A 26,659-nucleotide genomic window follows, 5' to 3' on the forward strand; every position below is an offset into this window, starting at 1 on the left:
GCTGACAGTCAGGGGACAATCGGTGCAAGAGCCCAAGGAATTGGGGGGTACAGTCAGTGTTTACTACCACGGCATCCCAGGGGGACCAGGCCACCACAGTGATGATTAACTCAGGCTCACAGGGCAATGAATGCCACACTTGCTCTTAACTAAAAGGTTGTATGGCTCCCTCCTAAATCATTCAAAACAATCTGCTTTGGTTCTCATCTTTATGTTAAGCCAGGGGCACTGAAAAAAGCCCCTTGGTGTCCTTGGTTATTTATGATGTCACGTTGCTTCAGTTTAAGCCTTTGGTTTGGGTGAACACCAGCTGCAGTGCGGGTTTCCTGAAGGGGTTTGGAACTTCCATGCCTGTTAGTCCAGCTTGGGTGGGTGGAATGGGGAGCTGTGCTATCTCTCCAGGGGTGTCCTTTCTGGGGCTCTCTGCCCTCTCCTAGGAGGTTCTGATAGCTGTTTGGAAGTGTCAGGAATCCGTTTCTCCAGGGACCTGTGGGGTCCACTCTGGGCACAGTGAGATGGCTCTAAGATGGTATCAGCATAAAACACATGCATAGAGACCACGCAGTCCCGGACTGTGGTTTTGACGATGCACAAACATGTCGACGGATGGACAAAGCCCTAGAGTCAGACCTTCACAAATGGCTGGGGAAGCAATGCTCAGAGCTGGGGGCACCCTGCCACTGACCGGGAACCCTGCAGGATCACTCTCAGAAAGAAACGTCTACTCACTGGAAGAACTCTGGATTGTGTCAAGGAGACCCAAACCCAGGGTAATTGTTCAGTCAACAGCTTTGCCCTTCCTGAGACCCAAGTTCAGATGTCTTCTATTTGTGACCTGGGAGAAGTGACTTAATCTCTCCCGAGACTCACATTCTTCATTTGCAAAATGGAGGGAATAATCTTCCACTGCATAGGGTTGTCATGAGCATTAAGTAAGATGATATAAGTAGCAAGCTAGCTCAGGGTTGGCACTCAGCATGCACTTGATAACTGGTAGCTTTTGTTATTATAGGAAACAACTTAAAAGTCAATAAAAAAAAACCCAAACACCCAACAGATATGATAAACTAAAAAAAACGGAGAGATATTCCATGAGCATAAATAAGGAGACAGAATTGTCAAGATGTCAGTTCTTCCCAACTTGACCTATGGATTAGTGCAATCTCAATCAAGATTCCAGTGAGTTACTTGATGAATATCGACAAACTAATTCCAAAGCTTACATGGAGAGGCAAAAGATGCAGAATAGCCAACAAAATTTTGAAGGAGAAGAACAAACAAATTTGGAGACTGATACAACTGACTTCAAGACTTACTAAAAGCTACAGCAATGGAGATGGGCTGGTGTTGGTCAAAGAACAGACATATCGATCAGTGGGACAAACAGAGCTCAAAAAGAGACCCACACAAACAGTCAGTTTTTCTTTGACAGAGGGACAAAGGTGATGCAATGGAGCAAAAACAATCTCTTCAAGAAATGGTGCTGGCACCCACCATATATTATAGTATTTAGGGAATTAGTTTGTTACCATGTTAACAAACAAGCGGTCCCCTTCCTCCCAGCAGATGTTTCTCAAAGAAAGGAACTGCACGGTGCTGTGGCTCTTGAAACAAAGAGGAAAATGGCAGTTAGATGTCCCCCAGGGCTGTCCTTTTTCTGTTCAGATCCACAAGCTCAGAGAAAGTGCGAAGCAGGCCAGCAGTGGGGGGCCCCAGCACAGCAGCCTTCTTCCTTATGCAGGTAATAAATTAACTGACACAAACGGTTTTGGGGGGAGTGAGGGTTGATGTGGGGATGTGTTGGGGGGGGTGTCAACCATGCCTGGCACAGCACTTGCACCGGGGCAGTTCTCATCTGTGCTGTCTCTGACCAGCTGTGCTGTGTGATCAGGTGAACCACACTGGCCCCAACCTCTGAGAATCTACAAGTATCAGTGAGCCCCTTGACTAAATTCCTCTTTAGCTGCCTAAAGACCCCCCTGCTTTTCACCACATATTTCATTTTTTTCCCTTGAGGGGGGAAGGATGAAATTAACAAACTGACTATTGAGCATGAGACCCATGCAGTTCTTCCTGATGAATGGTGACAAAACACTTATCGTAAGAGGGTCTGCAAAATTCTTAAAGAAAATCTTGATCCACAAACAATGCGTATTTGAAGTAAAATGAAATAGAGAGGAGGCCTCCCTTTGAACCTTCCTCAAAGGAGGTATGACTGTTGCTGTCATTATGGCACACCCTGACACCCCAGAGAAGGTCACACAACAGAGGTCAAGGGGCTTCCCCCCAAGAGCACATGGCTGTGGGTGGGGGCACAAATCTCTGTGTGCCAAGGGCCCTGACTGCTTTAGCATTTAAATCAATCCCACCACAGGCCCAGGGCTGAAGGGTTTACCAGGTGAGAACAGAAAGTGGCAGAGCATTGTTTTGGCTAGACAATGAGTGGCAGGAGCTTAACTGTTTGAACGGCCTTTGGATTTTGTTTGTGAGTCATGCATCTGAACCCTGAGAAGGCTGCAGGAGGCCTGCTCAGAGAAGCACTATCTGCTAGGGAAGGAGAGAAACAAAGGACTAGAGCTTCAGAACCTCCTGGGCTCTTGCCCTAGTCCAGTAGCATTTTCACTTTTGTCTGCTCAGGTGGCAAAAACACCACTGTGTCAAGTAGCTCCTTGGAAAAGTGACTTTTATAATAAGAAGGCTGCAGGACTTGGCTGGTTCTTTGCAAGACAAAACATATGAACGTTCTTGCAACCTCTGCTGGCGTCAACTCAGACAGACCTCTGTAAGTGCATGCTCCTAGAAGGCTGCATGTTCATACCATTCACGGAGCGCCTCCATCCTCCACTGACTTTACTAATGAAACAGTAAACTGCAGAGGCGGTTCCATCCTGTCAGTGAAATTTTCATTGAGGTTTAACATCAGGGCCAGTGGAAGCAGTGACTCACTGAATAATGCTGAAGAACCTCTGGCTAACAAGAACACACCTAATACAATTTATTTATCGACTTACAGTTTACAGAAATGCCTAATGGCATGCATGCTGTTCTGTATGCCAGACCATAAAACAAGAGAGTCATGTTTTATATTGCTTCACTGCGATTTTCTGACAACTGGAGGCTATAATCAATGCTGATATTCTGTAGATAGATGGGTATTCAGAGCCCAGTGGCTCCTTCTTTTGGGCACTTTTAAAAATGGTATTTATTATATTCTTACAAAATCATTTAAATACAGATATTGAGTGCCTTCAAAAATCCAAAAGAGCCTAAGTGATTTTGTAAATAATCCTGTTTGTGTACAATACCAAATTTTCCAGTTCAGTTTTGCACAAATATCTTTCATTACTTGGTTGATGAAAATGCCTAGTTCTCTTATGTTCTTAGAAAAACAAGTGACCACCTTAGAGGCACTCTAAAATCTAAATTCTTTTGTATTCATTTCCTTCATGAAATACCTGTGTAAAATTTAGCTATTTTATAAAATATATAAAATATATTTTATATATAAAAGGTGACTTCTACCGGTAAAGAGAGGGGAGGTGTAAACGTTGTAAGAATAAAAACTAATAAGTAGTTTGCTAATCCAAATGCTAGAGAACAGATAACAGATATCATGCACTAATTTCAGCAGTATTTAAGGCCACACCCTTTAAATCTTCTGGTCTAAATGTAAACAAGATGCTGCCTTTGAACCTCTAGTTGTGACCCCCGTCCTTGCAGTGTACCCCCTTGGCAAACTGAGTCTTACCTCGTGTCCGAGTGGAGGTACCCCTTCAGAGTGTGGGCTCCCTCAGCAGAGGTTTCTAACTTAACTTCAGTGTACAGCCCTTCCCAATGCAAGGTTTAGTTGAGAATTACTAAATGTGTATGGTATGTAGATCCTCAGTATGTGCCAGGGGTGCTTGTTATTCTCATTCAGGTTTAGGCTAAAAAGGGCAAATTCCCAAGAGTACAAGGAATAGCTGGCCCTCTAGTCAAGATATCAATTTCAAGGAGGTCCGGAAAAGTCCAATCCACTGACCAAGTCCAGTGGCTATTGCTATTTGTAGTGCTGGCATGGAAACTTAGATTGAGTGTCTGACGTAAAGTCGGATGCTGTCTTGTTTAGCTCACCTATGCTGAAGCTGGCTGACTTAAACATCATAATGAAAGCACAACCAGGGTAGTAATCATCTGATTAAAAGCGATTTTTAAGTATTTAATCAAAATAATGCAAATGGAATATTCTTTGAAAAAACCAAAGTAACAAAAAGATCTAAAAAGGGGAATATTAAAATAATTTACATTCATAATATGAAAGAAAGATGATTAAATACAAGATTAAAGTGATTGGTTTAATAAAATCAGTTTTGTGACCTCAGGGCTGTGCTTGCATACACAAACGTCATTTGGAGAAATTAAAAGCCCCAGGGCTGTCAAAATAAATTAGTATTTGAAATATAACAATCTTAGCACATTTTGTGAATGAATATTCTAGAATCTATAAAGGGGGAATTGCAAAGGTAGACTCGTAAGTTATTTTAATATCTAGCTTCTAGTGCCTTCTTAGAATCATTACATTCCTTTTTAATGAGGAAATAAATATGGCAAATAATTTAGAAATGATGACTATTCAATATAGCTGGTCAAATACTGAACAAGAGAGCAGCTGCCAAGTGTGCATAGGTTATTGGATAAATGAGAACTTTATAACATTAAAGAAATTAGCTAATGATTTGACCAAACCAGTAACAATTAATTTTGAAAACACATGGAGAACTTTGCAAATACTATTCAAATAGTGATACAGACTCCATCTCCAGAAAAAATAAACTGGGAAAAGGAGGAAAAGAATAATTATAGTCATTTTTTCTAGTTTTTTTTTCTTTGAAAGTTAGTAAAGGAATATAATATTTTGTACATAAGAATTGCAATGTCTGAAGAAATTAGACTCAAAATATTTGTTATGAAATATCTAAGTATTTCAGTACCTCTTTCAGAGTATCCTATGTTAAGCGTATGTAATAATGCTGTAACATCCAAGACTATAATAACAATACAGAACTAGGATAGTTGAATTCAACTCTCCTTTGGGATATGAAGTCTTTCAGAGCCAGTAGAAAGAGGTGGGCACAAAGGAAAGCTGGTCCATATCTAAAATTAAATAAAATACTCCACATAAAGTACTTAGCTCTGTGCCTGGCATATAGGAAGAACTCATTATCTGTTAACCTTGATTATATATATATGGTTATTTTATCACACAGGGAAGGACAGCACTAAATTGTCAGAACAAGGGCAGCTCCAGGATTTGCAAGGTCTGGATTAAGATACAAATGGGTGTTCCACACCATATGTCTAATCAAGTTCACCAACTATGAAATATATTCTATATTCCTATATGCCCCCCCATACACACACATGCGTGCACACACACACATAAATAAAATGCCTTCAGAAACATATCTTCATAACAACCAAGAAGGCTAATGTTAATTTAGAAATGTAGAATTCTCCAGATTTTGTACCAGTTTAAGTGGCCACATGGGGAAAGCTCCCTGCGTGCGCCCGCCTTCCCACAACAGAACTGAGGAAGGTGTCTGACAAGCTTGGAGCTATTGGGCATGGAGTTCTGGAGTCCCCAGCTTGTCTTAGGAATGGGATGGGGCCTGACCGGGGCATGACTCCGCTCTGGGGGGAGAAGAGTGGCTGGAAGGCCACAGAGAGGCGTCTGAGGCAAGGAGCTGGGCAGAAGCCCTCTCTCTTGGATCTTAAGGTTTAGGGCACGCAATGGGTAATTCTCCAGTTAAATGAGCTGGGAGTTGAATTTCGTGTTTAGATATCTTAAATAATTTCTGGAGGACAGTATAATCTAGAGAGGAGCACTGGACTGTGAGCAGCTGAGTTATCTTTGGAGCACAGTTCCCTTAGCTGAAAAATATGGGGATCTGAACCAATAATTTCTACTACCCCTTCCTGTACTTAAAAAAAATTGGTGTTAAAAAATTCACTGAGGTATAATTGACATATAATATTATATTAGCTTCAGGTGTACAACACAGTGATTTGATATTTGTATACACTGCAAAAATGGTCTCCATATTAAGTCTAGTTACCATCTATCACCAAAGTTAATACAATATTATTGAGTATATTCCCTATTCTGTATGTTATATCCCTGTGTCTTATTTATTTAATAACCAGAAGACTATATACCTCTTAATCCCCTTCATCCATTTTACCTCCCCATATCCCCTTCTGGCAACTACCAATTTATTCTCTGTATCGATGACTCTGGATTTTATTTTGTTTTGTTTTTATATACCATATTATAAGGGAAATAGAGCAGTAGCTGTCTTTATCTGATTTATTTCACTCAGCATAATACCCTCAAGATCCATCCACATTGTAGCAAATGGCAAGATTTCATTCTTTTTTATGGCAGGGTTGTATTTCACCGTAAATATACACATCATCTTTGTCCATTCACCCATTGATGGACACTAAAGTTGCTTCAATGTCTTGGCTGTTATAAATAATGCTGTAGTGAACCCAGGGATGCATATATCTTTTCAAATTAGTGTTTTCATTTTCTTCGGATAAATCAATTTTGCTATCAGTAAACACTGACAGTTCTACTTCTTTTCTGATTTGTATGCCTTATTTTCATTTTCTTGCCTAACTAGAACAGGACTTCCAATACTATTTTGAGTAAAAGTGCAAATAATAGGCATCCTTGGCTTCACCTGATCCTAGAGGAAAAGGTTAAGTTGTTGAGTATGTATGACATTAGCTGTGGGCTTGTTATATGTGGCCTTTGTTATGTTGGAGTGCATTCCATTTAACCCACTTAGAGAATTTTTATCTTAAATGGATGTGGGATTTTGTCAAATAACTTTTCTGAATCTATTGAAATGGTTATATGATTTTTATCTGTCATTCTATTAACATGGTGTATCACATTGACTTTACAGATACGAATCATCCTTGCATCCCTGGAACAAATCCTATTTGATTGTGGTGTATGATCCTTTTACTGTTTTATTGAATTGGATTTGCTGTTATTCAGGAGTTTTGCACTTATGCTTGTGTGCTTGTGATTTCCTTGACTGGTTTTGGTATCAGGGTAATGATGGCCTCATAAAAATTAGTTTGGAAGCTTTCCATCCTCTTCAGTTTTTGGGGGAAGATTTTGAAAAGGTCAAGTATTAAATCTTTGAATGTTTGGTAAAATTCACCAGTGAAGCTGTCTGGTCCTGCATTTTTGTTTGCTGGGAGGTTTTTCAGTACTGATTCATTCTCCTTACTAATAATCAGTCTATTCAGATTTTCTACTTTGTAAACTTCTAAGAATTTATCCATTTCTCCCAGGTTGTCCATCTTATCAGTATATGATTGTCCATAGAAGTCTCTTATGATCCTTTGTATTTCTGTGGTAGCAACTGTAACTTCTTTCACTTCTTATTTTATCTAGTTGAAACTCTTTTTTCCTTGGGAGTATAGCTAAAGGCTTATCAATTTTATCTTTTCAATGAACCAGCTTTTATGTTCATTGTTCTTTTCTATTTTCTTTTAGTCTCTGTTTCAATTATTTCTGCTCTCATATTACTTCCTTCCTTCTACTAACTCTGGGATTTGTTTGTTCTTTTTCTAATGCCCTTATGTGTGAAGTTAAATTGTTATGTGAGATTTCCCAAAGCTGTAACTATGACTCAGTTGTTCAGTAACATGTTGCTTAATCTCTACATGTTTTTAGTTTTTCCATTATTCTTCTTGTAATAGATTTCTAGTTTGATACTGTTGCTGTCAGAAAGATGCTAGATATGATGAGATCGTCTTAAATTTACTGAGTCTTGTTTCTGGCCTAACATGATCTGTCCTGGAGAATGCTCCACATGTACTTGAAAAGAATGTGTATTCTGCTGTTTGGGACAGAATGTTCTATATCTATTTGTTAAGATCATCTGGTTGAATGTATTGTTTAAAGCCAGTGTCTCCTTATTGATTTTCTGTCTGGATGATCTATCCGTTGATGTAAGTAGGGTGTTAAAGTCCCATACTATTATTGTATTACTGCCTGTTTCTCCCTTTATGTCTGTTATAATTTGCTTTATGTATTTAGGTGTCCCTATGTTGGATACAGAGATATTTACAAGTGTATATCTATCCTTTTGTTGGATTAATCCTTTTATTATTATGTGATGTCCTTTTTTGTCTCTTATTATAGTCTTTGTTTTAAAATCTATTTGTCTGATAAAATATTGCTACCTCAAATTTCTTTTTGTTTCCTTTGCATGGAATACCTTTTTCTATCCTTTCATTTTCAGTCTATGTGTTTTTAGATCTGAAGTCTTGTAGGCAACATATAAATTTTTAAAATAAATTTTTCATTCCCCATATATCTTGGCTATTGCATTTAGTCCATTTACATTTAAAGTAATTATTGATAGGTATATACTTGTCATTTATTGATTGTTTTCTGGGTTTTGTAGTTCTTGTCTTCCCTTGCAATTTGATAACTTAGTGTTATGTTGGTATTCTTTTCTCTTTACTATCAATTAATTATACATATTTGATTTGTGATTACCATTAAGTGCACAGAGAGCACCTTACATATATAGCAGTCTGTTTTAAGTTGTGGTCAACTTAAGTTCAGGTGCATTCTTAAAGTACTGCATTTTTACCCCCCCTTTTCCAACATTTTATGTTTTCGATGCCATATTTTACATACTATTGTTTTTATATCCCTGGACTGATTATTATAGGTCAAGATAGTTTTACCACATTTGTCTTTTAACCTTCTTGCTAGCTGTGTAGCTGTTTGATCCACTACCTTTACTATATGTTTATCTTTAGCAATGAGGTTTTTTCTTATATAATTTTCTTATTTTGATTTATGGCCTTTTCCTTTCTGTTTAAAGAAGTCCCTTTAACCTTTCTTGTAGGTTGACTGGGTGTTGATGAACTCCTTTAGTTTTGTCTGTCTGGAAAACTATTTCTCCTTTGATTCTGAATTATAACTTCATCAGGTAGTGTTCTTGGGCTGGCAGATTTTTCCCTCAGCAGTTGGAATATGCCATGCCCCTCCCTTCTGGTTTGCAAAATTTCTGCTGAAAAATCATGCTTATAGCCTTATAGGGTATCCCTTGTATGTAACAGTTTGTTTTTCTCTTGTTGTTTTTAAGATTCTCTTTAACTTTTGACATTTTAACTACAAAGTGTCTTAATGTGGTTCTCTTTGCACTCATCTTATTTGGAACTCTATGGGCTTCCTGGACCCTGGATGTGTTTTCCTTCTCTAGGTAATGGAATTTTTCAGCTATTGTTTCTTCAAGTTAAGTTTTCTGCCTCTTTATCTCTTTGCCTTCCTTTTGGGACTCGCGTAATGTGAACGTTACTTCCCCTTGATATTCTCCCGAAGTTTTGTTAGGTTATCTTCAATTTTCCAAAATTATTTTTTCTCTTTGCTGCTGTCTGGGTGAGTTCACTGTTTCATCTTCCAGTTCATTGATCTGCTTTGCAGCTTCATCCAGTCTGTCTGCTGTTGAACCTCTGTTATGTATTTTTCATTTCAGTTGTCATGTTCTTCAGGTCTGTGACTTCTGTTTGGTACTTTCTTATATTTACTATCTCTTTGTGGGCATCAATTCTTTAGTGATATGGAGACAGTAATCTACTTGGTAAAGTCTTTTTCTTTCATCTGGAACATATTTCTGTGTTTCCTCATTTTGCTTGACACTCTGTGCATGAGGTGAAACAGTGACCTTCTGTAGGTGATGAGCTGCCTTGTTCAACCTCACCCAGCTCTCAGTTGTATCTTGAAGCTTTGTGACTGGCGAAACTGCATGACTTATTCTTGATGGGTCCCTATTGTTGACGGTGTACCCAGACATGTCAGTCATCCAAGGGTTAAAGAATCTCATTTTACCAGCATGTTTCAGGCTGACTGAAGACCAGACCCTCAGGAAGCAGTTTTAAGTATGCAAATATAGACAGTTCTGTGCATCCACACCCATAATCCCTGCTTGCCTCCAGACCAGGAGACATGGAGGTGTTCTCTGAGTGACAGTTGCAAAAGTCAGGGCTCCAGGCTAAGTAAATAGACCTTTTCACAGGAAGACAGTTGTGTTTCAGTCTGCTGTCTCTGGAGTGCCTGGGGGTGGGGGCCTGACCAAAGCAGTCTTTCCAGTTCTTACAGTCCTGGGTTGCTCTGGAATGCCATCCCTTTCGGCCACCAGGGAGTAAGCAATTAAGGGGTGTCCTGCTGGCTTAAGGGAGAACAGTGTAGGTTGCAGGCACACCTGCTGGCTTCAGAAAGGCAGTGGGAAAATGTCTTGACTGGTACGAGTATCAGGAATGCACTGGGAGAGTACCTTGCCTGTGCATATTGCTGGCTTTAGGCTGGGTGGGACAATGCTGCCACAGTCATACTCCCTCACCCCTGCCAGGGAGCAGGGAGGTACTGCCACACCCATGCTCTTGAGCCTCAGCAAGTGCCTCAACCACTTGTCCCTGCAGGTCACAGTAAGGTGGGGGGAGGGCGCTATGTCCCAGCTTCCCCCTTTGCTAGCAGGCTATGTGGAGAGTGCAACAATGGTGCCCCCAGTACCTCCATCCCCAGGGAGTGTCTCAACTGTTCCCTGTCCCTCCAGCAGATGCTCCCAGATTAGTAAATGAATCTACCTCACACACAGTCTAGGCACTTTTCAAACTGCTATTTTTTTGACAGGTCTTGGGGCAAGTAAGACTGCCTCTGAGCCTTCCAAGAGGGTAATCTCAGTTTCCTATAGCACTTGGGGACCCTGGACATCAGCCCCATTGGTTTTCTAAGCAAGATGTTCTGGGGGCTCATCTCTACAGTGCAAGTCCACTGGTGAGGTGCCTGACATGGGGCACTAACTCTGGGAGAAGCCACTGTCTGGTGAGATCTCTCCCTGTTGTTTTGCTGCCCTGGGGGTGGGTTTTTTGCAAGACTGTGTCTCTGTCTCTCCTATCTGTCTCAGTGTGGTCCTTTTGCCTTTTGTTGCAGAGAGCAGTTCCAGTTTTCTTATCTTTTCCAGGGGGAAATGATCCATATGTAGCTGTAGACTTGGTGTGTCTACGGAGGAGGAGGTGCGTTCAGGAAATTCCCAGGTTGCCATCATGGGCTCCCTCCTAAGTGCATTGTTAATTGAAAGCCTCTTAAACAATTCTTTATCTCTTGAGTCATTATAAGAAAAATGAGATCACAAATTAGTAGCTATAAGCAACCAAGGTGTCTCCCAGTTGGCGAATGAATAAACAAACTGGTACATCAGACAATGGAATATTCTTTGGCAATAAGAAGAAGTGAGCTATTAAGACATCAAGGAACCTTAAATGCATGTTACTAAGTGGAAGAAGCCAATTTGAAAAGGTACATACTGTATGATTCCAACTATGAGACATTCTAGAAAAGGCACAGCTATGGAGACTACCAGATCAGTGGTTGCCAGGGACCTGGGAGGGAGGAGGCAAGGAGAAGTGGAGCACAGGGGATGTTTAGGGCACTGACACGATTCTGTAGGACACGAAACAGTGGACACTTGTTGCACATTTGCCAAAACTTACAGAATGTACAGTACGAAGAGTGAACTCGAAACTGCGGACTTGAGTCAATATCGATACATTATTATTAACTAATCAGTTATAACAAGTGTACCCAAAGCAAGATGTTAGAAACAGGAGAACCCGGGGAGTGGAAGGGGGTATATGGTAACTCTCTGTATATTTCACTCAATTTCTCTGTAAACCTGAATCTGTTAAAAAAAAGTCTATTAATTGAAAATACTAATAGATACAGGCTAGCCAATATAGTCAAAGTAAACTAACATACAAGAATGGAGGAAAAACATTCTTTAGATTCGTCCTCATTTGGAATTCATACAAATATCAATACCAATAAAATGAATATAGAGACTAAAAAGGTTCTACTAAATTTTTATAATGTTTGCCCTAAAAAGCTAGAATTTCATACCAGAAGCTAGCATTGCAGGTTCTATTTTAAATCTTACTTGAAAATATGATTTTTAGAAACCTTATTTTACTATTTTCAGTGACAGCATCCATTCACTTAATCAAAATATTTATAACTGCTTTTCTAGAAAAAATTTTTTTTTCTATATAGTTTCCTGAAGAATTACTGCTAACTTCTTTTAACCTATTAAACACTTATAATTCAAGATCTCATTCACATTCTAGATAAATACAAATCATGAGAAAATGGGTACAGAAATGTTCCTTGTCTTGAAGGCTCTTTCTGTTGCCATTCCATCCCAGGGAAGTCCCCCTGCATGCACTCTGCAGACGCTGCCCTTAGATGATACCCTGCAGTTTGTGCCTCTGCCTCTTACTGAGTCTTTACTGGCACCCCCAATGCTGACATCTGAAGCCTTTTTATGTTTTCGCGGTGTCCTGTCCCTGTTTCCAGCCTGAGGCATCTTCCTGCAGTCCTAGTGAGCGCTGTCCTCACCAGAGTTTGCTGGACTCTATCCTAACCTTCCTCTTCCAGAATCTTCCTCCATGAACTCTTTCCTTTGTCTGGTTGCTGCCTCTGTCTTAGATTTTCCACTAAACCCCTTAAGCCCTGTGAGCCACAAAAGCCTCCACCTTCTGAAACACACTCTTTGGAAGACTTCTGTGTAACCACCGAGTCGGCCACCTGCCGCTCACTCCTTCAGATCCTGGGCGGTGGATGCTGCTTTCCGTTCCTCCTAAACACTAGGTCACAGGCAGCCTCCTAGGACATCACTGAACACACATCCCCATCCATCCGCCTACTCCGGCTGGTCCTCCCTCCCTGAGGGTCTTTCTCTATCACTGTGGCGTGCTCCTTGGAGCCCTTCAGTGGTTATTCCAGCTCTCACACACTCCCTCAGTCTCCCCTGTACCTGCTGGCAGACCTCCACATTTATCATCTCCTCAGGGTGCAGGTCATAATCCCCTCACACACTGCTTGGAGTCAGACGGCCCTAAATGGAGTGACTTGTGCTAAGACCCCCATCAGCAAACCAAGGCTTACTATCTAACCAAATCACACTTACAGCCTCTCCCAGGAATCAACCTTTAAACAGTCTAATCTGGAATTACATGATCAGCTCTAGTGAAGTAATCTGCCATAGAACCCCACCCTTCCCCCAGGGGAAGGGGACATTGCCCCCTCCAGCCTATTACCGCTTCCATGTTGGACAGATTCTGGAGTTCCTCTCAGTTTTCTAGATGGTATGCTGGCCGGGGCAATTTCATTTAAAATTTTCTCTGAATTTTAGTGGATTAACAAGGGGCTGCATCTCCAAGTGCCTCATTTTAAAAAGAAATTACTGCTGGGAACAATACATATTAAGCCATATATCATGTATTCTCTCTAGGACTGTTAGCTGAGGAGAGGACACGGAAACGATGGAAGTTTCCAGGTGGAGAATCCAGGACACTGTGTGAGCATGCGATGACAGGAATCCTGGGGTGTCAGGGGAATGAGGGGCGCAGAGACGTGGGAGAGAGTGTGCTAAGGGTGGGCGTTCTCTCCAGGACAAAGCTTCTGGCAGATGAGTTAGGCAGGCAGTACAGTTAACAATAGAACAATTTCTTATTCTTGCATCTCCCTGTCCCCAAACATTGATGCTAAGGAAGGTATTTAATAGAGAAGAAGATATGAAAGCAGTCACAGAAAAGGCCAAGTGATATGGGAACAAAGCCACCATTCCGGGTCTTGTAAGCAGAGAAGCCTTCAGGGTGAAAGATAATGGTAATGAAGTAGGATGTAGTGAATCTGAACGCCATAGGGAGAGTGTGAGAAAGCTTTCAAAGGAGAGGGGCTTTCCTACAGTACCCTGGAAGGAGATGCAAAATGCTCCTGTGTGAAGGGAGGCTGGCGCCTGAGGAAACAACTGGAGGAGTGTGTGTAGGGCACACACAAGCGCTGAGGTAACAGTACTGATGTCACATAAAGGTGAGCAAATGTCTGGGCTCAAACTGCAGGTGTGCAGAAGGGCATGACCTTTCACCTACCAGGCACACTATGAGTCCAAGAATTCCTGAATCATTGTTCATTAATTGCTGAGGACCCAGTGTCTTGCAGGATGCGGGGTGGGTACAGGAAGCAAACTTGGTAGGGCAACACAAACTGACCATAAATTTACTGTAACTCTAACATCTGCCAACGCGGTTCCACAGAAAAGGCACTGGGGAGCACAACAAAGTGGTGTGCGAGTTCTGAGAGAACAATTTTCAAGCACTCTTTGTATCAGGAAACTCTAAAGTGCCAGAGCACTTTAGAGAGACTTGCCACTCACTCTCAATGGGAACGATGCAGAAAGTTACCTCTTGTCTTAGCTCATGGGTAAGTGGTTTTGAGGATGTGGGTTATGTGGTTTGTCTTTTCCTTGCTAAAAAGGTAATAATGTCCAATACTTCTAACTCCGTTGGAGGGTTTATGGATTAAAGTGTTTTTGAGAGCTTCAGATAAGGCAGTGTCTGAATAATATGCTTGAAATTAAAAACTTTCTCAATCTTAGATGGATTTTGCCTTCAAACCATGGAAATACTAGAATGACCTACTTAAAAAAACCTGAACTGCCATGTTGAAAAGGCTTTCTATTTCAAATATCTTGTAGTTTAGTACTTTCTCCACAAGGGATTTAAATTTCTCTGCAAGTGCTACTTAAAAAAAAGTATTATCTTCTTGTAGGCAATAAGAGGAGAATGAGGGATCCAGTGAATGTGAGGAGACCGCTCAAAGTCACACGGACTTCGGGCATAAACTCATACCCTGAAACCAGCAACAGAGGGCTGGCCATGGGGAAGCTGGCCCGGAAGTCAAGCTTTGTGTACTCTATAAATGGAAAGCGAAACTCGGTTTTCTTTTTCATAGAAGAGAAACCTCAACGTAACACCGACAAGGAAGGTGTAACTGGCTCAGGCTGGGAGTGTGGAAGTCCTGGTCAGCGGTGTGAACCTATGAAGGAGCACTAACATCCCCTTTGCTGACGGCGCGCTGGGGAGGCTGCCTGCAGGACCTGCAAAACCGCAGCTCCTTCTCTCATGCGGCCCGAGGGACCAGGAGATATTCCAGAAAACCTAAAACTCTTCTAGCCTGAAGCTGGACATGTCTCAAAACTTCTCAGATTACTTGAATACAGACAGACATTTCAGAATTCAGAGGCGACACAAATGAACGAGGGCCATACTTTTGATTTCTAAGGAAAAATTACTTCCTTAAAACAAAACTATTCTCACAATGTGAGATGCATCTTTCCTTTCCAGACGAATTTTGGAACTAGACCCTCTTATTTTTCCATGGTGTGATCAGAGAAACTTTGCATTCTTGGTTCTTATACTCTAACATAATGGAAATTATTTTTCTCAGTGTTTTTTCTTCCCTGTAAGTGAAGGTTTAGTTACTACAGAGATGACAAGAGGCCAATATCTGGACTCAAGGTAAGACTGACTACTGTTCCCAGTTACCGGCTGAATGGTCTTAGGCAATGTTTGCCCTTCTCAACCTCAGTGTTTTCATGGGTAAAATGGGAATAATATTTACTTCACTGGCATTAACAGAATTAAGTGAGATAATAAACTTCCTAGGAAACTATCCAGAACAAAATAGGCCCACAATAAAGGTAGTTTTTATCATATTTTATTTATTTTAGAGTAGAGATGGGTGGCTGCCTACCTTTCTGAGTAAAAAAATTTATTCTGAATGGCAGTGTGTCCAGATGAAAGATTCAATTTTCCAGCTTTCCTTGCAGCTATGGAAAAGTCAAAGAGATGTAAGCAGGAATCTCTGTGGGCCTTATTGAAAAGTGATTTAATAAAGGAGAGAGAGAGCAGGTGTGGAGTTCCTAACTAGAGCATGGCTGCAAGGGCTGGGCTCCAGCAGCCACAATGGACTGTGGAGTGTGCCTGAGGATGGAAGCCCAGTGCTACAGATGACAGACCATGGAGAAGATAATGCCTGGATCCTGATAACACCATCGAACTGTCCTATCTGCAGAGCTCAACCTTCTAGATGAAAAGATAAACACTTCCCTTTCATTTAGGCCATTATTCTTTTCTGTTCCTGTTGCTAGCAGCCAAGTGCAATTCCTGATTGACACATGTTATTTTACATTTAGAAAATTACAAGATAGGTTCTAATACAGTTTTAAAATTGTTGTTTATCAAGAAAAGTAAAATGGTATCTTAAAAAAAGTGGGATATTATTTTTCAAAGGTAGGTAGGACAGGGAAATAGGTTTAGATTCACGCTTCTTTTGGGGAAACATACAGAACTCATAAACAGTAGGTCCCCAAGAAGAAATTGTTGGATTAATTTAGCAGCAACATTTGAAAGTAGTTTGTGAAATGGATTCTCAAGGTTTTCTGATTCATGTATGACACCTGGTTTATGCCTATAACTCTTTACCTTCTTACTTTCTATTCTTGTGCAGGGAAGGAAGGGAGCTGGAACTACACTTCTTCAAAATCCACGTCCACAGACATTTTCACTCTCCACAATTTCCTAAATGGCTTTTTCCTGTGTCCCTTGTATACAAACTTTACAAGCTTTTAATGAGTAAACCCACATGCCCTGATGAATAGCAAGTGAACAAAGGCAGTCCAGGATGGTGGCCTAGGAAGACCCTCAACTCACCTCTTCCCATGGACCCATCAAGTCTATACCTACATACAGAGCAATTCCTCCTGAAGAAGAACTGAGGGCCAATCAACAGCTTCTGCACAACCAATGAAAGAGAGACCATGAAGAGAAGGGTAGGAGAGGCGGTAATGATGGGAGCCCCACTCCTGGTGCAGTGAACTGCAAACTCCCCCAGCTTGGGGCACTAGACTGTAAGTGCAGGAAACCATTTACAACCCACAGAGCATCTGCCAAATGTGCAGGGACCCACTGAGACTTTCTCCAGGGCTGGAGGCATTGGTGTGTGCCATTTTTTTTTACATGGTCCCTTCACCTTGACAGCAGGGGAGGGAGCAGGGTCTAGGTGTTCTAGCAGCCTGCTAGGGCCACCCCAGTGAGCCTGGACCCCTAGTCCACACCAGCTTCCCACTGTCCCACCACGGCAGCCCCAATGCAGTGCACCCCAGGACCGCCACAGATGGTGCCCATTCTCCCTACACCACAAATTAATAAAGGGAAACCTCTTTATTATGGAGTGGGGAGACCAACAGGGGGAGCTCTCAGACCTGACCTTCCCTGGTCAATTGCAGGTCCAACTGGAAGAGATGGACTTTTGCAAGACTATACTGGTGAAGATTCTACTTTACTACCCCAGCAGGAGGAAGGAAGGTTTTCCTCCTTCCCTGGCAACCGCTGTACTTCAAACTCCTAGTTTACTCCAATGTACTTTTTGTTTATAACAGCCTTTCCAACTCTTCTACCCTTACCTATAGCTTTGCCAAAGCTTGCTTGTCCTGAATTGCAATTCTCTGATATTCCTGAATAAACCTAATTTTTGCGGGTAAAATAACAATTTTATTTTAAAGGTTAACAGATGATTGTTCAAAATCTGTACATCACTCAGTCTGATGTACTACATTAACAAAATGAAGGATAAAAATCATTATCTCAGTAGATGCAGAAAAAACAAACCCCAGCATCCATATAGGATAAAAACTCAACAAGTGGGTATAGAGGGAATGGACCTCAATAGACTAGACGTCATATATAATAAACCCACAGCTAACATCATGCTCAATGGTGAGATGCTGAAAACTTTTCCTCTAAGACCAGGAAGAAGACAAGGATGCCCACTCTTGTCACTTTTATTCAAGATGGTATTGGAAGTCCTAGCCACAGCATTTAGTAAAGGAAAAGAAAAGCCATCCAGACTGGAAAGAAAGAAGACAGGAGTCTATAAGTAGAAAACCCTAAAGACTCCACCAAAAAACTATCAGAATTAATTACTTCAATAAAGTCATAGGACATAAAGTTAACATACAGAAATTGGTTGCATTTTGATACACTAATGATGAACTACCAGAAAGAGAAACTAAGAAAACAGTCCCACTTACAATTGCATCAAAAATAATAAAATACCTAGAAATAAATCTAACCAAGGAGGTCAAAGACCTGTACACTAAAAACCATAAGACATGTTGAAAAGAACTTTACACAAATAAATAAAGATATATTATGCTCATGGATTGAAAAAATAGTTAAAATACCCACCTACTCTAAGAAATCCACACATTCAATGCAATCCCCTTCAAAATACCAATGGCATGTACATAGAAATTGAACAAACAAACCTAAAATTTGTATAGAATCACAAAGACCCCAAATAGCCAAAGCAATCTTGAAAAAGAAGATAGAGGTATCACTATTTGATTTCAAACTATACTGTAAAGCTATGGTAATCAAAACAGAATCATAAATCAACAGAATAGAACAGAGAGCCAAGAAATAAACCCATGCATATATGGTCAATTTATGACACAGGAGGCAAGAACATACAATGGAGAAAGGACAGTTTCTTCAATAAGTGGTTTTGGGAAAACAGGACCACTATTTTATACCGTATAGACAAATGAATTCAAAATTGATTAGATTTGAATTTAAAATCTGAAATCGTAAAACTCCCAAAAGAAAACATTGGCAGTAAGCTCTCTGACATTAGTCTTAGCAATATTTTTTTGGACCAGTTTCCTCAGGCAAGGGCAACAAAAGCTAAAACAAATAGGATTACATCAAACTAAAAAGCTTTTGCACAGTGAAGGCAACCATTAACAAAATGAAAAGGTACTGAATAGGAGAAGATATTTGCAAGTCATACATCCAATAAGGGGTTAATATCCAGGGTTATATACATGGGTTTTATTTATAGATAAAGGGATATGTATATATATCCATAGAACTTATGCAACTTAATATAAAAAAAACCTGGTTAAATAATGGCAGAGGACTTGAACAGACATTTTTTTCCAAAGAAGACATATAGATAGATAACAGGCACATGAAAAGATGCTCAACATCACTAATCAGGGAGATGCAAATCAAAATCACAGTGAGATACCACCTCATACCTGTCAGATTGGTATTGTCAAAAAGACAAAAATTAACAAGTGTTGGTGAGGATGTGGAAAAAAGGGAACCCTCCTACACTATTGGTGGGGAGGTAAATTGGTATAGCCATTATGGGAAACAGTGTGGAGGCTGCTCAAAATATTAAAAATAGAAATAGACCATTCATAAATTCCACTTCTGAGATTCATCCAAAGAAGTTAAAAACCTCAATTAATAGAGATATATGTTCCCCTATGTTTACTGAAGCATTACTTATAATAGCCAAGATATGGAAGCAACCTAAAACTCTACTGATAGATGAATGGATAGAGAAATGTGTGTGTATATATTCAATGGAATATTACTTAGCCATAAAAAGAATGATATCTTGCTATCTGCGACAACATGGATGTATCTAGAAGGTTTGATGCTAAGCAAGATAAGTCAGAGAAAGACAACCAACCATATAGCATCAAATTATATGTGCAGTCTAAAAAATGAACAAAACAGAAACAGACACATACAGGAAACAAAAACTATTGATCACTAGAGGAGAGAGGGATTGATGGCGTGGGCAAAATATGTGAAGGGGATAAAAAGGTACAAACTTCCAGATATAGAATAAATAAGCCAAAGGGGGTATAATGTGCCTCACAGGGAATACAGTCAGTAATAGTGTAGTAACTTTGTATGGTGACAGATGGTAACTAGACAAAAGGGGATCATTTCTTAACGTATAAAAACATTGAATCTCTATGATGTACACCTGCAACTGATACTCTATGTAAATTATACCTCAATAAAAAAATTAATTGCAAGTGAATAGCTTTCCTCAGATCTCCAGAATAATCTGGCATTCAACTGGTGGGCTGTTTGGAGGCAGAAAGCAAAGGAATGACTTTGTACAAAAAAAATAACAATTCCCTAAAAAAGTAAATAGTTCATTTATCTTATCTAATGTTTTCACTAGAGCAGCTCCCAGGAGCAGGGAAGCAGCAGGTGCTGCCGGAGCCTGACGCCCCTATAGGCAAGCACCGAAAGACGGTCTCCCTGCTTTCTACAGGGTGGGATTTCTAAGAGCTTTCCCTGTAAGATATGGAAACAATCATACATACAAAAAAAAAAACAAACAGTAGGGGGACAGGTGACAAGTGAAGCTTGATTATGTCATGTTTCCAGGAGCCTGGTCTGAAGTCTCCTTAGCAGTTTGATACAAACCTCACGATACTTCAAGAGAAAAAGGGAGATCCTGCACCCCAGGTGCACAGCTGACCGAGTGTAGACTGGCGGGGTGCAGCATGGTGCCTCGCCTCGCCTATTACTAACCAAACTGTACCATTCCAGCCCAGAGCAACAATTAGATCAGCACCATCTGATTCAACAGACACTTAGCGCCATCCCAAGCAAAAGATATTCGGATCTACCAAAGGAAACTTCTGGGAGAGACTCTAACTCATGACAGAAATTCCAAACCCCTTCTGGCTACAGGAAATAAGCCTACTCCTTCGTAAAGAGCTTATTAAGCCTTCATTCCTTCAGGCTTTCTCTCCTGGAGCCCCGCACCCCTCTGCTGCCCAACATGCGTTCTGCCTATTCAAATCCTGGTTTCTAGTTCCTCTCAGCTCTGCTACTTGGAGTCTCCATTCTGCAATGAAACATTCCTCCCCACTGTCAGAAGGATCACTCTTGCCTATGAAATTCTCAAGGTCAGGAGCTGCACATTTCCATGTCTACCACAGTCCTCTGACTAGTACGTTCAATGCTTTTGTTAATCATTGGGTTTTCTTTATATTTATTTGTTCCTTCACTAAACATTTGTTGGGCATCTACCAAGGGTTGAGAAAGCCTTAGTGGCTGTGCACATTCTCTGGCTGATGCCCAGGGTTCCCCCACAAATACTTTCTGTGCCTGGAGGCAGCTTCCAGGTCCTCTGTTACTCACACAATGGTAGTACAATACCATTAAGGCTTGAAACAGAACAAGAAGAAAAAACTCTTCATGCTTTTTGGACCTTCACCACATCCCACATGGATCTGCTTATTTTTCTAGACTATGTATAATGGGGAGAGAGTGAAGGACAGAAGAAAAATGAAAGGGGAAATCATAATGCTTGTGCCTGAACACCGATCTATCTACAAGGATGCTCATTTCAGTGTTCTTTATATCAGAACCAACAGTTAGAAATGTTCTTATTAAACTGTGTTGTAGAAGAATAGCCACAGATGTGAGGACATGTATATGATAGACTGTTAAGAACACAAGTCAGAACAGTATGTATTTATAATGGTTGCTATTTCTGTTTTAAAGAACCCACTCAGGGGGTGGGGTAGAAATCTAGAAGGATAAACTTCAAAGTATTAATGGTGAACATACCCAAGTGGTGAGATCATAATTGATTTTGTCCCTTGAGCATAAAGCATTTTCGAAATTTTAAAATAATCCTGGATAACTTTTGAGTCAGAAAAAAAAAGTGAGTAAAACTGTTTTAAGGAATAGGGAGATCAGCAGGTGAACCCTGCCCAGACAGGAGAGCCTTATGACAAAATGCACCCTTGTCCCCACTGCTTACGCCTTGCTCTCTGGGAAAGCCCCTGTAAAGGCCGCTCTTCTGCAGCCTCACAAAGGGAAATGACAGCACAATGCCTTTTGATCTCTTTCGAACCTTGTCTCTTAAACACGTGTGGTAGATAAACAAACAGATGTCATGGTTTCCCCCTCTCACAAAGCACCGCTTTGTCAATTAAGTCATGGAATCCTGGTTGTTATGGACGTTAAGTCAAATTATAAAGCCAGGTAAACATACCAGTCCAGGAGTAAAACCCTTTCCCAACCTGCTACATTAACACATTCTAAATAATATTTCAGTGGTGTTTAGAGGAGAAGAAACTCATTTAGGTGGATGGAAGGTGGGCTGAAAGGCAAAGAAAAATATGGAGCCAATACCCCTCGTCTACCAGTGAGAGCACCACCAGGATCACCACGCCTGGACAGGCCAACTTACTGGGTGAGTCACGCACTAAGGCTTGTCTGGGAAGGAGCCTTACCTTGGTCTGGAATGTACAGAACATGTGCGTCAAGAAAGGATGCTCCCAGGCCAAGGAGAGAACCCTCTTCTCCACCATGGTGCACTCAACATCGTCATCCATTAAAACGACATCTTTCTTTAAGGCCTTTATTGCGAAAAATTGATTGGTTTTCTTGAACTCTGCTAGGAAGACCTAAAAGAGGGGGGAAAAAGTAACTTTATCTTACCATTTGGATTTGCACTCATTAAAGGGCGGACAAAGTGCTTGGGGAAACCTGTGCTTGGTGAGAAATGAGGTTTCCTTCTCCACTGCCCCTGCATCCCCTTCACAGAAACAAAACAGAGCACTTCACTGGTTTAGAATATCACTGAATACTTTCAGACTCTTTACACCCTTCAAGGGGCTTCATGAATCTGCTGTGTGGTTGGATGGGTTATTCTCAGTCCCTGAAAAATTCTGTTTAAAAAAGTATGCTCTGTCTGCCTTGGGACCCAAGTGAGTTTATAATAAAAATTCACATAGACCAAGTGCATATTGAAGGCAGCAGGAGGACGTAGTAGAGAGGACACATCACTGCAAATGAGCACAAAACTTAGTTTTAAGTGTTACCTAGTTTTTCAAGGTGAAAGATACACGAGGAACAGAGCTTTCCTCACGTGCCTGCAGACCGCACACTTTTCACCTGCCGGCACAGACGCTGACACCGTTTTTAGTATCTACTGCATTAGACATTCCACTGTGACCTTCACTCTGCTGATTTTATTACCTAATTTAATTCTTAGCTCAGAACTCTCTGCAAGACAGGTAATCGTAATAAAAAACACTGAGTTCAAAGAGTAACTTCAACTGCTGAAATGCATGGAGCTATTCAGGGGAAAATCAAACTCCCAACTGTACTTTTCCTACTTCATTCCATGACCCTTATAGGAAAGGACACCAGATGGAGTAAAATGAGAGTTTCTACAACTTTCACTTTTGCAAATGATGCAGCAACAGATGACTGACAAGTGCGAGGACATGGCCTTTGGAGATAGAAGACTCCAGCTTGGGTCCCATTTCCCAGACATGTAATAGCTGTGGGAAGGTGGGCAAACCGATTAACCTCTCCGGGCTTCAGTGTCCAAACAGGTAGAAGAGGTAAGTGCTACCACTTCTCTAACTTACAGGACCATGGTGAAAAATCAAACAGATACCACATGGGAAAGTGACTTGTAAACTATAAAATGCTCTACAGTTATTAAGAACGCTTGTCATTTGTTTCTCTTATTGATTTGGGGGGAATATTGAATTCAATGACGCCAAGCCAGTACTGAAGATGCATGGTCCATGTTTAAAATGATAGGGTGCAGACACACAGCTCTGCGGTGGTTGGCTAGATAGAGGGCACAGAGCTTAGATGAGGATTCAGGCAAATGAACGATGTGGATCTCCCCAGAAAACACACAGTTTGTTCTCCTGGGCCTAAAAGGATATGGAGAACAAGAATACAGAGGCTGCCATTTTGGGGAGAACCACACAACCTATACACAGACAAAAAAAGGAAAGCAATCTGTGGAGTATTCTCAGGGTGGTAACAAAGGGAAATCTGGCTGTCTCATTTTGCTTTGCTGCTTCCTCCTCCTCTCCTTGGCCCCCCACCCCCACCCCGTCCAGGCTCTCTGTGCAGAGAGCCGGGGTCCTGATGTGAGGAGGGCACTGCTTTGGGCCCAGAGCAGAGGATACCTGAAGCGCTCTGTTGCCAGGGGGATATTTCCTGAGGCATGTAGGTTTAACTTAACATCTTTCTGATTAACCTTGTTCAAATGTAGAAACCCACATGGGAACAAAGAAAGATAAACATTTCATTAACAATTAAAAGTACTCTTTTGGTAATTGTTTCTTTGAATAAAACATTCCAAAACCAGCCATAAACTCCCAAGCTGAAAAGGCAATTTCCATTTCTGTAATGTGCTTTCAATTTTTGGTAACACGTTATAATTGCACATTAATTGATGCTAAATTATAATGAAAACTGGCTGTAAAATTGCCTATTACATGCAGATTAACACCAAATGGGCCTGCTGTGGTTCATATTATTGTGGAAATGAACTAAAAAAATTAATGGGTATCAGTTAGTGTTCAGGGCAGAGTAGCTTTTGCCAAAGGCGGTGGGGCCTTCGTATTCAAATCCAAATCCCAGATGCGGCGTGGTGTCATCAGCTGTGGCAACGCTCAGTTGCGTTTTAGTTTATTATCAAATAAGCTGGGTACATTTTCCAGGCAAACACTGGTGAGCAGGTGTGCTAAGCATCAAGCTGGCTGGGAATGCACAAATTCATGGAACAGCAGCCTCGGCTAAAACTTTCCTAGGAGTTGTGGCCAAGAATATAAAACAACTGAGATATCCTTAATATCTAAAATAACCTAAATACCTTAAGATCTAAAATAACCTTAATATTAGATATCCTTCATCCTAAAACAGCTATCTGTAATATCTAAAATAGTAATATCCTTATATCTAAAATAACTTCAATGCCTATATTTCTGGTCATCCCTCTTTATATTCACTAGCTTGAAATTTTTCTGCCATCACTGATAGTTGGTTATGATTTCTTAAATTATGTCATCTTCCTCCTCCCCTGTCTTCTGTGAATGACAGATAGCTCAGGACTTGTGTGGCAGGAAGAATTTAGAGGAGGGACTTTCTCCAAGAAACTTTCCCCACAACTCTCAGGCTACAGCCATGTTATGGGCCAAACTAGGACCCCTCCAAAAAATTCACTTGCTGAGAAACTCTGATCTCGAATACCTCAGCATGTGGCCTTCGGAGACAGGGTCTTTACAGAGGCAAAGAAGTTATTAAAATGAGGGCCTTAGGGTGGCCCCAATCCGGCCTGACTGCGGTCCTTACACGCAGAAGAGATCAGGACACAGACACACACACAGAGGGATGACCTGCGAGGACACGGAGGAGACGGTGTCTACATGCCGTGGAGACAGGCCCCAGAAGAACCACCACCTGGTCACTTATCTGCACCCCGATCATGGACTTCCAGCCTCCAGAATGGTGAGAAAATAAATGTCTGTTATTTGAGCCACTCAGTCTCTGGCACTTTGTTACAGCAGCCTTAGCAAACTGATTAATACACAGCTCAGGACGTTTGGTAGAGAAAAAGATCACATTTAAAGTAAAACAATCCAGACTTGAGAAAGAAGAAAAACAAAACAGTGTGAAATACATGGGAAAACCTGTGTGGGATGGAACTGGCTGTGGCATCTCCCCATTTCTCTGGTGTCCAAAGATCTCAAACGTGTAAGCCTGTGGGATATAAGCCTTCAAAGCAAAATGGCCTGGGAACGATCCCCAGGGAGCCGAGGGGGTATTCCGTAGAGTCGCCTGGGTTCCTGTGTGTGCAAACATCACTCTACCCTCCCACAGGATGTGCAGGGACAGTGCTGGTCCCACGGGTTTAGCTACACAACCAGGAGCCTTGCTCTTTAACTTTGGGCAGTTTGTCTGTAGACCTCTATAGTATGGTATGGTACCTTGCCAAAACTTCCCTTCCCCAACATTTTGTGCAAGATAAAATCCTCGATTTTTAATTTCATATGTAGAGATGGTTTTTCTACATTCAGTTCAGGTTCTGGATGATGGCACACTTTCTCCGTCTCATCCGAGGGACACTCCCAGGAGATTCCCTGAGGCTCTGCAAATGGTAAACCAGAGGTTAGAAGTAAAGCAGGAACAATGGAGGGGCATTCTAGCTACTTACAGAGCTCACTTTCTCTTCCACTTCCCATTCTGGGGCTCCACCCGCAAAAATGCGGCAAGGGGTTCCCTGCAGTGCAAAGGCAGGCCCCTCCCTGCCGGTGAGCCTGGCATTTGGGGCGCAGGCTCTGTCTCTTTCTCTGCCCAATAGACTGGGAGAAATTTCATGTTAAGAGATGTATTCTGATCAGCGAAAGACCATACATGCAAAACAGATGAGCACTTTTAGTAATGTTATGAACAGAGTGATCTGAAACAAATATGAGCAAAAAGGCTTCTCAACTGCTCATGTGGCTCAGGGACACAGTGACATCAGTCCCTAGGACTCCCCATGTGAGGGAAGAGCAGATGGACAGCAGACAGTTAAAGGTCCGAACAGCATTATCCACAACGGGCCTCAGCCACACTGCTGCTCCGGTCACACCTCTGAGGCACAGTCTCCTTCATTCCCTGGGGACCCCCTTCCTCAACCTTTTCTTCTGAAAAGCTGAAGTCGATATATTCCTCAATACTTCGCCAGAGCTCTGAGTGAGCATCTGTGCTTTATCTGGATTTATTTTGTGCATCCTTAAGCAAAATGTCTTCTAAGATATCAGAAAAGCCTAAGACAGGTAATTTTTGGGTCTGGGAGTGCTCGTAAGTTTTTCCCATGTAAAGTAATGGTGACCACGTCTCTGCTTTATGCCCTTTCTGCTTATAAAATGTTTCCTGGGCGTGCTCTACTGCAGAGAGTGGAGGAAACTTGTATTTTATAATGTTTGCTGAAACTCCTATTCAGGTTCCAAATCATGGGGGCCTCTCTCTCATGAGCTACCTTCAAACAGTAGGCTGGATAAACTTCCAGAGGGTCACAAGGTTAAGGACTTTCGGCCCGAATTCTTCCCCTTTC

At 41.3% G+C, this 26,659-nt stretch overlaps 1 protein-coding gene and 1 long non-coding RNA gene across 2 annotated transcripts in view; one reads left to right on the forward strand and one right to left on the reverse strand.

Annotated features, from left to right (window-relative positions):
- The window catches only part of PRKCQ (protein kinase C theta), a 149,104-nt gene that overhangs the window by 27,176 nt on the left and 95,269 nt on the right, over positions 1–26,659 (reverse strand). The window contains exons 11-12 of the mRNA XM_036908177.2: positions 25,548–25,708; positions 22,041–22,214 (exon numbers count right to left, since the gene is read on the reverse strand). Coding sequence (XP_036764072.2) covers positions 22,041–22,214; positions 25,548–25,708 — 335 coding nt within the window. The remainder of the gene's footprint in view (positions 1–22,040; positions 22,215–25,547; positions 25,709–26,659) is intronic.
- Positions 9,348–19,283, forward strand: LOC118923903 (uncharacterized). The gene is made up of 4 exons (XR_008996340.1): positions 9,348–11,374; positions 13,365–13,430; positions 14,684–15,432; positions 16,424–19,283. It is a non-coding gene; the product is annotated as an uncharacterized LOC118923903 (long non-coding RNA).

This window comes from Manis pentadactyla, chromosome 3 (genome assembly GCF_030020395.1).
Source record: "Manis pentadactyla isolate mManPen7 chromosome 3, mManPen7.hap1, whole genome shotgun sequence".
NCBI classification, from domain to species: Eukaryota; Metazoa; Chordata; class Mammalia; order Pholidota; family Manidae; genus Manis; species Manis pentadactyla.